At 48.5% G+C, this 14,406-nt stretch overlaps 1 protein-coding gene across 1 annotated transcript in view; it reads left to right on the top strand.

The window, feature by feature from the left end:
* The window catches only part of NCAPG2 (non-SMC condensin II complex subunit G2), a 42,290-nt gene extending 32,701 nt beyond the window's left edge, over window positions 1-9,589 (top strand). Inside the window, exons 19-25 of the mRNA XM_090287743.1 lie at window positions 434-550; window positions 635-775; window positions 1,351-1,450; window positions 3,611-3,798; window positions 5,066-5,206; window positions 7,641-7,744; window positions 8,584-9,589. Coding sequence (XP_090143869.1) covers window positions 434-550; window positions 635-775; window positions 1,351-1,450; window positions 3,611-3,798; window positions 5,066-5,206; window positions 7,641-7,744; window positions 8,584-8,845 — 1,053 coding nt within the window. The 3' untranslated portion in view covers window positions 8,846-9,589. The remainder of the gene's footprint in view (window positions 1-433; window positions 551-634; window positions 776-1,350; window positions 1,451-3,610; window positions 3,799-5,065; window positions 5,207-7,640; window positions 7,745-8,583) is intronic.
* Window positions 9,590-14,406: the final 4,817 nt, after the last annotated feature.

Raw genomic sequence — 14,406 nt, 5'->3', positions numbered from 1 at the left:
CCTCCGGCGCGTGCCCTGACCAGGGGTCAGCCGCAGGCTTTTGGGGGGATGGAACAGCTCCAGCCGGCTAAGCCGCCTGGCCAGGGCCTGCCTTGCTCTCCCTTTGCTGCGCTGGTGGGTCTGTCCTGACAGGGCTCTCCGTGCCCCTCACTGGAGGCAGGCTGGCCAGGGAGCCCAGGATGGATGTTTGCTCCTCAGGCTCTGAAGCAAGAACTGAAAGGCGATTCTCTTGTCCCTTAGTGGGGAGAGGCTGCAGGGGCAGATGGAGGGAGACTGCGTCTCTCAAAGCTCCGCTGTGCTGCAGGGTTACCCCTTGTAGCTCGGCCTCCCTCTCCTTGTGCCGCAGGGCATCAGGGCTCCCCGCTGCCCTCGCCACGCACGGGGTGGTGGCTACTTCTCCATGTAGTGTGGCTGCAGATGTTTTCTTTTCCAGGTGGATCTGGAGTCAATCCTGCAGTCGCCTGATGGGAGAGCCGAGCACTTCACTGAAGCGGCAGCCCTGCAGGCCTTCAGCCTGCACTGTCGGCTGAGCATCCACCTCCAGCACAGGGTGCGTCTGTCTCCACCCCCTGCCCGGCGCCAAAGCAGTGCCCTTGCTAAGTTACTTCTCTGTTGTTTGTTTGTTGTTGGACAGTTCTGCTCAGAAGGAAAAGTTTACCTGTCCGTCTTGGAAGACACTGGGTTTTGGTTGGAAAGCAAAGTTTTGTCTTTTATTCAAGATCAAGAGGAAGAATATCTGAAGCGTCATAGGGTTGTTTATCAGCAGATTATCCAGGTTAGAAAAATTTTTGTTTTGTTTTTTTAAATCACCTGAAGACATGCTTGATGATTTTAGAAAGAGGGAGAGAAGCATTGATGTGAGAAACATCGATCAGCTGCCTCTAGCACACGCCCTGACCAGGGATCAAACCTGTGACCTTTCCGTTTACAGGACATCGCTCCAACCAACTGTGCCGCGCTGGCCAGGGATCTAGGTTACAGTTCTTAACACAGAGACTGTTCTCTTTATGGGGTGTGTCAGGTGCTTCTAGACTTTATTTTCTAACTTCAGACAGTAGTGTTGCCCTTCTTAGTACTTTCAGTGGCATTTGACTGGAGTTTATTCTTCCCAAAGCATAAACTCTGCATCATTTTAATGTAATTTTATGCATTGCATCTGATAGGTTTCAGTAGTGTTTATGGAATTACATAAAATGTAATTAAATTTCATATGAAAAGAAAATGAGAATTAATGTATCTTTATGGAAATTCCTTTATAAAACATCTTTGTAAATATCTACTGTATGAACTAATGGGTGATCCATCAGCCTTTGCTGGTGCGACATGCCTGCACATTGGTCTCTCTCGCAGACCTACCTGACTGTGGGCAAAGATGTTGTGATGGTCGGCCTCGGTGATTGCAAGTTTCAGATACAGCTTTTACACTGGAGCCTTGGAATCATGCACACAGGTATGCGTCCTTCCTTAGAGAACTGGTGAGGATAGTCAACAGTCAGAACCAGACCCTCTCCCTCCTCACTCTGCTGGCCCTGACTCGCTTTCAAGTGACAGATTTTGTTGCATTAAGGTATCAGTTCCCCCAAACAAGGCCCCAAGTCAGCAATGTTCACCTGGTGCACCGGAAGAATTTTTAAAACATGGAACACGTGACTATTGAGCCAGGGGCACTAATCTCTCTTCCCTTAGATTGTCAAGTAAAAGAATGACAGCAGACAGCACAGCACTAGCCGTCCAGTGTGAATGAATCAAACTTTTTTTGGGGGGGGTTCAAATCAGCACAAAATATATTTTTGGTGTGCCGCAGAATTTTATAATTAGTTTACATGCTATGAGATGAAGAAGGCTGACAGTCGCTGCCCCCAAGCTACTGACATGGCTTCTGACCAAACTGAAAAGGTGTTTGTATCTGTGCCAAGGTTTGTATTTATCAGGGTTTCCCAGAAGGGAACCCCTGTGGCCATGGCTGTGGTCCTGTTATGGATGGGACTGTGCTGAGCAGTGGAGCAGTTGAGGCCCAGAGTCCGCTGTCACTGGACTAATGACACATTTTAATTAAAAATCCAGTCGCCTGTATGTTATCAATAATGAAGCATGGCCTCCAGGCTGCAGTGTGTATCCCAGAAGAGATGTCCTTGGAAGTGAGGGTCCAACAGTGATGGCTGTGGGGACAGCGACTTGGGCTGACTGCTGGATGGGCTGTGTGACAGCACCAAGGACAGTCCTCACAAAAATAGCACAAGTGGAAAGGAAGGTGACCTCCCTAAGAAGAGTGACAGCAAATGCAGGGCTTGGTCTGAAGTGGAAAGGTCAGGGCAGGTTGATGGCAGCCAGGGCCCCTGTGTGGGGCTGGGAGAGCAGCCCATGCCTGGCTGAGCAGGAGGGCTGGGGGGCCCTGACTCAGCCTGCTGGGGACCTGGAGCCCGTGTGCAGGGCCAGGCTCATGAGGTCTGCTCGCAGCCCGCCGAGCGGTGGCCTGTGAGCCAGCTCGCTGCAGGGAGGCAGGCGCTCTGCTGTTTTCCACAGTTGTGGGTTTGGACGTGCCACCAGGAATGTGTCACATGTTACTAAACCTCTGTCTGCATGTATTGGGATCTAGGGCACATACTGCTTGAACGTCATGAAATCAACTTGAATTAAAAATTTAACTCCTTGGATTTTTGTCAGTAATGGAAGGTGCTAGTGTAGTGTGTTGTCCCCCCGTGCCCCACGGCTGCAGGGACAATAAGGACAGACCCTCCTTTTTCCAGGGTTCCGTAGTCTCCGCGTTGGCCATTTCTGAGCTGTTGGCCCTTCCTTTCAAGGGATCAGCATCCCCTCCTGCCCGCTGTGCTGAGCTGGCCGCCTGGGTGGGGAGTGTGTGTCCCCTTGCCTCCTTTTAAATAGTAAAGGAGATTAGTTTCTTGAAAGTTTCTACTATGTTTGCAAAGATTCTAGAAACTGTTGATTCTGGTGGTGCCAGGGACTTCTTGAAGGGTAAACTCCACTGGAACACAACTGTTTATTTTATTTACTTTAGCGCGTAAACTTGGGTTTGCGGTTAGCTTCCCACCTGTCTCAAGGAGGACTCACAATATCTAAAATGGGGTTCCATCGCAGATCTCTAGGAGTTGTTGTGGGTCGGGTGCACACATGGAAAACGTTTTCCTAATTCACCCAGCCCAGTGAGGGGGATCAGAAGAGAAAGGCAGCCAGAGCACCGCAGAGGGGGAGAAATGGAGGGAGGTGGCTGTGAGGCTGTGGAAGCACATTTTGAAATCCCCGGGGCCATCGTCCGAGACTTGTGCTGAAGAGCTGGTGCTGATTTGATGTCACCATTGCATAAGAAGTAAGACACCTTCTCTCCACTGGAGTCTGAGGCACCGCATGTCCATGTGGGCCGTGAGTACGGCTCTCAGTGTGCGAGTCAGAGCTGTTCCCAAAGGTGTTGCTTTTATAGCTAAAGGGACAGGTTTTGTGTGTGTTAAAATTTAGATTAATCTGACCAACCTGGTATTGGCCTACCAATAACAGCCTCTTAGGTTAGCATAATACAGATGTGTGAAGTGAAAATGGGCAATAATTTCAACCAAATGATGCGATTAGATGACTGATTTTTCTATTTTCTTTCCAGTGAAGGGATTCTTTTATGTGTCGCTACTGCTTGGCATTCTGAAAGAGGTAACGGGAGGTTCCTTGAAGCAGAAAACAGATTCAGATGAAGACGTTGCAACACTATTTGATATGGTCCAGAAGGTCTTTCAGAAAATGTTGGAATGTATGGCCTGGAGCTTCAGGAAGCAGCGGGAAGAAGGCTTGCGGGTACTCACGTCCTCCCAGGACGGTCGTTAGGCATCAGACGACGGACGTGGTCAGCCGAGGGGCGGGTGCCTGTGGCGTGTCTGCTCACGGGCAGGCCCCTAGCACTAGCTGTGCCCATGGGCGTGCGTTAGGTGCAGCGTGGCATAGGCAAGCGCCGCCGGGTGCCAGCCTTCAGGTGCGCTTGCCCCCCGCACAGGACGACGCGCTTGGGCCTCTGACACACTCCTATCTGCAGCTGGGCGGGACGCGAGGCTGGACCAGGAGCCAGGCGTGACTGTTGGCCTTGGGCCAGGTGTTCCCCGTTGAGGTCACAGACAGGCAGGGGGAGCTCCCCCACCAGCTGGACAGGAGGTAGAGAACTAATTGCAGTAGCCTCCTGAGTCCTCAGTTATTTCACAGAATTTTTCAGACATGATCCGTTTTTGAGAATACTGGTTTTGATTATGTGTAGATGACAAGGCTTTGCCCGAGGAAGTGCTAGTTTCCACCTGAGCTCACCCTGCCTCGCACGCCGAGCTCCTCGGTTGGACAGGAGGCACAGGGCTGGCCGGACCCATGGCTCCCTCTGCGGGCTGGGGCCGAGGGACCGGGCGCCAGGTCTGCTTTGCTCCTGGAGCCCCGCGGGCATTGCAGAGGGCCGTGGCTTCTCTGAGGAGTGGTTATAAGCAGCAGTGAGCCCTTCTTTTAATGAAGACTTCACAGTGCTTCCCTGGGAGGAGGGTTATGAAATGCTGAGAAGTTAACGTTTTATTCTGTTCTTAGCTGTGGAGGTAATTGGGGTTAGTGGATGGGTTTTCCCGTGCCTAGTCCAGATCCGCGTTAATTTGAAATGTCTGTTTTTGACGAGTTTGTTTGTGTGTCTGTGGCCTGTCTACATAGTAAGATTGTGCCCAGACCCTCGTGCTCTCCCCAAGTCTGTTACAACTGGCTGAGCAGCGTCACCAGAGCACGCAGCCCGGTCTCCTCGACATCAGTGATGTTTCCTCACCTTTTCTCTCTGTCCTTTCTTCAGTGATATTATCGGTAACTTTTGTTCTTGGAGATTTTTTCTCTGCTTTGTGGGAAACAATGGCAGGCAGGTAGTTGTGAGTACCCATCCGCCGTCTTCTGGCCATGGCGCTAGCGACGTGAGTCGGCAGCAGGAAGGAGAGGTGGGCGGCAGTGAAGGGCAGACGGAGGAGCGACTCCTGTGCTGGGGGAGGACGGTGGGTCGCCCCCGGTACAGGGCGTGTGTCTCACCGCCACGTTGCTGGTGTCTCTCCTGCAGCTCCTGTACTCTGTTCAGACCCCTCTGCATGAGTTCCTAACAACGGTGCAGTCTTGGCACGCGGACACGCCCGTTCACCGTGGCGTGCTCTCCACTCTGTTGGCCGCCTCTGTCGTCGAGATAAGTCACCGACTGCGAAAGGTGAAGTTCGTGCTCCTGAAACATCTGTGTTTCTTGTCGACGGTACCAGGCGCTCTTTTCTTCCAGCAGTGCCTTTTGTGTTTTAAAAGTATTTGAAGAACTCGCAGTTTAGTGGGGGCTCTGCTTCTCTAGCCACTGGACTGCACAGATAGTCTGCATTTTAGAGTCACGTGACTGTGGGAAACTGCGTGAAGGATGCTGTCATTCTTGACTAAAACCAGACCAGTCCTTTGTGAACATTTATTTTTGCCATGTTTTAGAGATGTAAGTAAGCTGATACATTTCTTAAGACTCCTCTCTGCTGATGAGGCAGCTGTCACGGTGGATGGTGAGCGGGTGCGGGGCTCCTGACACGTGGTTGGAGTCATGCACGCGTGCACCTGCCTCGAGGTGGCACGAGCCTGACTTTTCTTCCCCTGAGCACAGGACACGTGAGGTCTGGTGGCAGCTGTAATGTGTTCATTCCCCCTCCGGGGGGCCCTAGCTCCTTTCCTCACAACAGCCTGTTTTATTGATTAGCCTCCGTGCTGAAAGCCACATAATCAGGGTGACAGCTGAACTCAGAACACAGAGCACTGTTCTTCCACGTGGAGCCGTGGTGCGCTGAGGGGGGCGCTGATGGACTGAGGGGATAGGCTTTCTCAGCAGCGGGAGGTGGGCTCTGACGGGCTGCCATTGACGTGTAAGAATGTGGGTGTGTGCTCTGTAGGTTTTGTATTGTAAGGTCATGGATTAAAAAGTTAACTGAATTTTAAAATGTTAATAGAAGTTAAGGCCCTCCTTAAAACTTGAAGGAAGGTCGTTTGGTTTAAGAAGGAAATTATTAGATTATACATAGAATAGAGACTAGAACTTCCTCCAGTGCTAAATAGTGACAGTGATGAATAAATCAATGAATGGCCTATGGGCCAGACCTGGCCCACCCTCTGCTTTTGTCAGTAGTTACTTTGGAGAACACCCACCCCATTCTTGGCATATTTTTAGTGGCTGCTCTGTGCTGCAACCGCAGAGGTGAGTGGGTGCGAGGACTGTGTTGCCGCAAAGCTGGAAATAACGCGCTCTTTACTGACCCCGTGTGAGGTGTTTGCCGGACTTGTGTCCTGCGTCCTCCTTGATGGTGCCTGCCTGTCCCCAGTGCACGTCAGCACCGGGCATCTGGGAGCTTTGTCATGAGATGCAGACACCCAAGGCTCGAGCCTGCTTGAGGGGTTCGCCTCTGCCTCTGCCATGCGGCCCTCATGCTGTCTGTTCTCTTGGGCTTTTCCTCATTCAGCACAATAAACCCAATGTTTGACCCAACGTTATAATCTCTGCCTTTAAGTTGGGGTGCTTAATTCATTGATTTTAATGGAATTATTGATATGCTTGGGTGTAAGCTGACCATTTTGATTTTTTTTTAATTAATCTCCCTACTTCTCCTTTCCTGCTGTTTTTTGGTGAATCAAATATTTGTACTGTTCTGTCACCTCTGTTGACATTTATCATTTGTGTAATTTTTGTGGTTTCTCTAGAGTTTAGTGTGCGAGGGTAGCTGCGTGGTCTCCCCGCAGTGTGGCTGCCCTTGTGCCTCCTCTGTCCTCTGACCTGCGCCTGTCATGACTGCTCCTGATGTGCCCACAGTCTTCAGACACAGTTTTAGGTTAACACGTCAGGAGTCACGTGTGTCAGAAATGTATTTACAACCCTTACGTGTAAATCACTGTCATGAGAAGTGGTGCTATTTCACATGTATGAGTCTCCGCGGAGGAGACATGGAGAGGCTGGTCAGAAGTATAGTCCGGTCACACGAGGGAGTGCGGATTCCTGGGACAGCCCCAAGGCCGGTGGAAGAAGTCCGGGATGAGCGGCAGGAGGGGCGGGCATGGCCATACCTCCGTGCAGAGACCCGCCTCGTGCGGTTCTTCACTGATAGCCAGCACCTTAGACTCGTGAGGTGCCATCCAAGGACCAGCAGTCCTCACCGCCCTTCCAGGGGACATTGGCCACATCCTCGCCATTTTCATTTTCACATCCAGGGAGGGAGCTGCTGCCCAGGACCCCGTCGGCTACAGGGTGCCCCCACAACCAGGAATTCTCCCGTTCAAAATGTCAGTAATTTTGAAATGGAGAAAACCAGATCTGGACTAACAAGAAGACAAATTATATTTGCTTAGCATTAAGATATTATTTACAAAAGATGACATCAAATTAAAGGCTCTCTGACAGAAGGCTTATTGAGTGACATGATCTTTTTTATTTGCTTTCACTAAATAAGACACCCTGTATATAATCATAGATTAATCAGCTATTGTAAGAATTTCAACAGTTTATAAAATCATTCTTTTGAGTTTCTGGAAAGCCTTTCTCAAGCGTTGAAGAAAACCCAAAGCAGTGTAAAATAAGTTATAAGGCTCAGCCTCAATTGATAAATTACTGATTTGAAATTTTCTTTTAGGTTTCTGATGTAGAAGAGCTTGCCCCCCCAGAGTGTCTTTCAGACCTGCCCCCGTTTTCAAGGTGTTTAATAGGAATAATCATAAAATCTCCAAATGTGGTCAGGTAATAATTTTTTACTATCCTGATACTCTCGCAGTGGCTGCAAGCACTTAGTAGATTTTTCTCCATTTCTTTTACTCACAGATTTTCTCAGAGGTGCGTTTTTTTCTGTGGCAAGACATTCCATAGAATTTTCCCTCATTTTATCAGTGATTAAAAATATTTACCTCATATTATACATTATACTTAATGTAAAATATTTGCATTATACAAAGTAAATATTTACATTAAACTTGTGTTATATTTACAGAGCCTTCCTATAGCTATATAAGTATATATCAAGTAGAACTTCTCTAACTTTCTGTAAAATATATTCATCCAGATAGTCTCCAGTTATGCTTATCATAACTAACATTCACCCAGAGGGAGACATTTCAAGTGTTCACGCAGTAAAGTCCTTTTTACCACGTGTGCTCCCGAAGCTGGCCTGGGTTAGCCACCAGTGCAGCTGTCAAACGGCTCCCTGCCTCTCTTCAGCCCGGCCGTCATCTGCCTGCAATCTAGGCTTGCAACACCCTCTGCAGGGCTGGTGGTTTAAAGAAAGAATAGTCTGCAGATACCTGATACCTGTGGAGCTTCAATAACAGAGAAGTTCAGTGAGAGGTTTAAAAAGCATCATTTTAGCAACGGTGGCTTCCCTTTCAGTAACATACTAAGCTTTTGCTGTGTGTCTGTGAGTTGCTTCCTTCACTCTCCCAGAAGCCCCGTTCCAGTCTGAGTGTCTCACCTGTGCGTATGGGAACTAGAGCTCACAGTGGCTGATGAACCTGACCTGTGTGTGTCTTTCTGTAAAGCATTAGAATGTATGCTCTTGGGTAATTTTGGGTGTTTATTTTCTGCAGGTCATTTTTAGACGAGTTAAAGGCATGTGTTACTTCTGACGATATCGAAGGAATTGTGTGCCTCACAGCTGTCATGCATATTGTTTTGGTTATTAATAAAGGTTGGTTAAATTTCTCTTATACTTTTGGGGCTGTGGCTGGGTCTCCCTCAGTCAGAACTGTTACAGAACATCCAGGACCTCAGCTTCCGTGTGGGACAGTCCCTGCTCCGACACTTGTCTGCGTGGCTCCCTCCGCTTGGCTGAGCTGCACCGGCCAGTGACCTGCTGGTCTGAGCTTCTTAATGCTCTTCCATCACCTGTCCGCACTGGACCCACTGTGCATCTGCTGTGCCTCAGAATTGGATTTCTGTGGATTTGTCATTTGTTACCTATGTTTAAAAATCTGAATATATTTTTACTAATGATGGTATGTGTTGGGGTTAATATTTGATGTGTCTGCTGATTTGCTTAAGCCTCACCTTGCCTGTTGTGACTCTCCAGCCCGTTGAAATCGTGCTGGGAAAGGGCCTGGCGAGACCTCTCAGGTGCCTCCTCAGCGTACAGTGCACGTAACTTCCTGGGTTTTTGTTCAGCTTTAATACTGTTGAAAATATTTTCCGAGGTGATGCGTTAGACATAGAGAGCGCTCCTGTTGAAACAAGCTCTCCCAGAAGCTGGAATGCACCTGTGTCTGTGGTTTTGTGATAACACTCAGTCACTGGTTTGCTGGGCCCAGCCTCACCAGGGCCTCCCCTCAGCGAGTGTCCCACATGGAGTCCTGCAGGGCGTATGGGGGTGTGGTGGGGCGTGGGCTGCCCGTGAGCACCAAGTACTCAGTAGGTACTTCACTGTTGGTTGGCCAAAAAGTCCATATGGTTTTATCCATAGAATTAAAGAGACATTTTTCATGTTCACCAGTAACTTGATTAATTTGGATATCTTGAGTATGTCAGCTATCTCCTGCATGATAGAATGTTGATTGTTCTCAATTAATGTCTTGATTTGATCATTATCAATTTCAACGGGTCTACTCCCGAGTCGGACTGCACAGCCATTCTCGGCGGTGCAGATAGACTCTCAGGAAGCTACGCCATCGTCTCTCGAGACGGACGGCTGCCGACGACCCACCCATGGAGCATTTGTCCAGCAAGAAATCTCCAGCACAAAACTCCGCAAACCACTTTTGACACATGTGATCAATCACAGCACACACGGCACACATCTTTTTTTGCGTTCAGTTGTGTTTTTACTTTTCTTGAAATAATAAAGCATAATATGCCGAATACGTTGCCTGTTTTCTTCCATCTTTAATATTAAAATGTCTGCACAAAAATTTACCAATTTACCAATTTTTGTGGTTTTTTTGGTAATGCACGCTGAAACAAAATTGTTTCCAATGACGTTAAAGACAACTAAGCTCTACTAGAGCCATCTTATGGGAAAAACCAAACGAACTTTTTGGCCAACCCAATATTCGCCTAACAGGTGGCGACTCTGCAGTGTGGTAGTTGTCATCGTGATGGACGGGCCCGGGGGCACGCTGGTCGGAGCTCTGCCTCAGCTGTGAGGAGCTTTGCTAGCGCTGGACCCTCACTTCCCTGTAGGGGCCGCTGCTGCCCGTGGGCAGTGAGTGGGTTAGCACCGAGGGCGGGTGAGGAGGCCCCGTCACAGTGAGGCTGCGCCTGTGCTGATGGCAGGGAGGTTGTCTGGTGTGGTCGTGTTAAAGTCGTTCTTCTGTCTTTAACAAACTTACAGGTAAGCATAAAAGTTCAAAAGTGAAGGATGTTGCTGCCACTGTTCACCGGAAACTAAAGAAGTTCATGGAGATAACCTTGGAAGAGGACAGCACAGAAAGGTAAGGCTCCGGCTCCGGCAGGTGCGCCCTGGGGGTGTTTCACGTCCGCTCCCTCCTGCGCTACAGCCAGGGAGCTAGGAAGGGGGATTGTAAGGGCAGAAACGCCTTGGGGGCAAAACCCCTTGAGCATATGTTTAATCTACCTCTCTGTCTTCAAAAGCAGAAACAACTTTCATTTGCAGAATATTACTCTAGAAAAGTTAAGGGCATGGAAACTTATGTGGTTTGAAAACGACATTACTTTTGATGGTTTGCAATGTTTTGAAACCACGGACATTCTTGAGATAGTTGCCCTTCTGCAGGCGCGCATGTCGGGGATGGGACGGTCTCTCCAGAGGCTGAAGAAATACATGTGCGCTCTCCCTCTCGGGGGTCCCGTTGCTGCCACAGGGCCTGCGGATGTGGTCACTGGGCTCCTCCGGCCGCATATTTTTCCTGCAGAAACTGTTTTTCCTGCTGTTTTGTGAACCAAAGTGTTAGAGAGCTTTGAACTAGGGGATTGGCTTATAGCTGCCTGGGAAAGGGGCCACTTTCTCCTTTGGAGAAAGGCTTTCAAACTCGTAAATGGCTAACTAAGGAATGAGGATGGTTTTGTTTCTTTCTTCTCAGTCTGCAAACCTCTTCTTTCCTTTCCTTTCTCATCTCATGAGCTGGGCCTTGCAGTGCGATGCTAGAGAGGATGGTGCAAGGGCCCCTGCTTGCCTTGTTCCCGATCACAGTGGGAACGCATCTCCTTTCTCACCGCTGAGTGAGATGCTGGCTGTAGGGTTTCTGTACGCGTTCTCATCCAGTTGAAGAGTTCCACTCTATTCCAGGTTCGTGAGTGTTTGTTATGAATGGGTACTGGATTTTATCAATAGCTTTTTTGCATCTAATCATGTGATCACATGATTTTTCTTTAGCCTGTGATATAATGGATTACATTAATTGGTTATCAGATGTTGAACCAGCATTACATACTTGAGATCAATCTCACTTGGTCGTGGTATGTAGTTTTTATACGTTGCTTGATTTGATTTGGTAATACTTTGTTGAGTATTTTTGCATCTGTGTCCATGAGAGAGACAGGTCTGTCATTTTCTTGTGATATCTTTGGTGTCAGGGGAACACTGGCTGGTCATTTAGGAAGGGTCCTCTGAGTTAGTCGGGGATTGCTGCAGCTTCTTCCTTAAGTATTTAGCAGAATTCATCCGCGAATCCATATAGGCCTGGTGCCTTCCACTGTGGAAGGTCATTACTCAGTGTTTAAGTAGGTAACAGGCCTGTTCAGACTGTTTATTTCTTCTCGTGTGTCTTTGAAGGCTTTGGTCCATCTCCTCTGGGTTGTCAAACTTGTGGGGGGACGTCCTCAGTTTCCCTTCGGTATTTCCCTCCCACCCGTGGGCCCTGAGAGATGCCCCTCTTTCAGTTCTGATGTTAATGGTTGGAGTTCTCTCTGTTTCAAAATTACCCTGTGTAGAGGCTTATCAACTTCATTGATCTTTTCAAAGAACCAGCTTTTAGTTTCATTAATTTACTATTTTTAATCTTTTTTATTTCTGCTACAACTTTTATTATTTCTTTTCCTTTTGCCTGCTTTGAATACATTTTTTGCTCTTTCTCTATAATTTCCTGAGATGGAAGCTTAGACCATTGGGTTTAGATCTTCTTTTCTTTTTTAAATACTTTATTTAAAAAAAAATGTTTTTAAAGATTTTATTTAATTACTTTTAGAGAGAGAGGAAGCGAGGGGGAGAGAGAGGGAGAGAAACACCAGTGTATGGTTGCCTCTTGTGCAACCCCAGCTGGGGACCTGGCCCACAACCCAGGCCTGTGACCTGACCGGAGATCGAACCGATGACCTTTTGGTTTGCAGGCCAGCGCTCCATCCACTGGGCCACAGCAGCCGGAGCAGATCTTTCTTTTCTAACGGGCATCAGGTGCCACAGACTTCCCTCTGCACACAGCTGTCACTGCATCCCATGAGCTCCGATAGTTGTGCTTCCATTGTTGTTTAGTCGTTTAAAGTATTTTTATGTTTCTCTTGAGATTGTTTCTTTGACCCATGTATTACTTAGAAGTGTATTTAATTTCCACTTATGTTAGGGTTTTCCAGTTATTTTTCTGTTACTGAGTTCTGGTTTAACCTCATTGTGGTCTGAGAGCAGACATTGTTTGATTTGTGTTTTTTGTGCTTTGTTTTTTACATTTGTCAGGGCATGTTTAGGGCTCAGAGTGTGCTCCGTGGGGGTGAGTGTTCATGGGAGCTTGAGAAGAACATGTCGCAGCTGTTGGATGAGGGGCCTGTAGCTGCCACTGCACCCGGCGGGGCGGTGGGGGTGCTGTTGAGTCCACCCCTGTCCTGGCTGATGCTCTGCCTGCTGGACCCGTCCATTTCTGATCAGCGGGTTTTACTTCATAATGTTGTCACAGTGACATTAGGCGTGTCGCGTATGAATTTAGAACTGCTGTTTCTCCTTGATGAATTGACCCTTTTATTTTTATGAAGGGTCTCTCTTTTTCTCTAGTAATGCTTCCCTGGAAAGTCCATTGGTCAGGTATTAAGACAACCACACCAGACTCCTGGTAAGCGTTTGTCCTGAGTGTTTGTGGCACTCCAGTCAGGAGGCAGAAACCACACAGGGTTGGACAGGCAGGCTCAGTGTCAGGAGTTCTTATCGGGGTGCTGGTGTCATGGATCATTGGCCAGGGTTAAGGCCAACTCTCAAGCAAAGAGCAGTGAGGAGCAACCCCACCCCTCGGGCCAATGCACATCAGGCCTGAGGCCCGCTCCCTGATGGGCAGGTCCTGAGGCCCCAGGAGGATTCTCTGGGCCTCAGGGCAGCTGGGGGAGCCAGTGCTGGGATGCTCGTCTACATCCTGCTAGGGTCAGGCAGCAGCCAGCTGGGCAGCAGCCTCTGAGGTCTCGTCGGGGCAGTGGCCTGTGGGACGCTGGCGTGGGGACCCTTGTGTTGCTCAGGGATCAGACCGAGAGAGAACTCCGCGACTAGGCGGGCTGCCGTGCCTTGAGGAGGCCGTGAGCTGGGCGCTGGAGCGGGGGTGGGGCGTCCTTGGTTGTGAGCGAAGGAAACGCATTCCATTTTATACTTTACTCTAAAAACTGCTGAATATTTTATAACTGTGTGTTTGAAGGAGAAGCCCAAAGACTGGAGCTTTCATGAAATTGTTTTATTTCTAGACAGTGTGGTGAAGAGGGAAGTGGTCTTCTGATTTGGAGGAAACTGTGAGCGTTTGTGTATTTCAGGAACCACATGGCAGTATAAATATTTCACCAGGCACAAATAGAACTCAAATCACCAGCTGTAGAAGTGATAAGTTATTTTCACGGGGCATCCGTCTCAGAAGTCCAGGCTTTTCAGAAGATTGCTGTGGTAGAAATGACACTTGCGAGGACACGTTGGGATGTAGAATGGTGGGTCCTGTTCTGAAGGGAGGAAGGAGGGAGACTGGCTGCTTGCTGGGAATCTCCTCCATTTCCACTTGCGAGTGTCCAGGCGAGCACCTGGGGGGTTAGTTACTGACACATGGAGAGAACAAAGGCCTCACGTTTACAACTCAAACCACTTACACTCTGGAAGGAAAAGGATTCTAACAGAATTCAGACATGGGGACCTAACGTTTGTTGCTCCATTGTTCCGACAGCTGTGGCCTGAGCTAATGCACAGATGGCAAAAAAAAAAAAATTCTTCCTTTTGAAAAGGAAGCATCTAAGAAAATGAGTAGGTAGGGACTGTGGAGCATTGGTTTCTCTCTTAAATATGCAAGAAGCACATTGGAAAATCTGGTGTCTAAAAATCAATCTGGTAGAAGATAAACAAGATTTAAGTCTATTTTGAAAGACTGACTTAATTAATGTTGGAGTAAAGACGTTGAGGCAAGTCAGCACCTTTAAGCCTCCGGGAACCCCTTGGTCCAGTTAATATTGCAGGCACCAGAGCAGAAGTGAGCGCCTTCTTGATGAAGAGCCGTGCTTTCTCCGTAGCAGCG

This window comes from Furipterus horrens, unplaced genomic scaffold (genome assembly GCF_987537825.1).
Source record: "Furipterus horrens unplaced genomic scaffold, mFurHor1.1.pri manual_scaffold_9, whole genome shotgun sequence".
Taxonomy (NCBI): domain Eukaryota; kingdom Metazoa; phylum Chordata; class Mammalia; order Chiroptera; family Furipteridae; genus Furipterus; species Furipterus horrens.
This window is presented reverse-complemented; position numbering and strand designations above follow the sequence as displayed.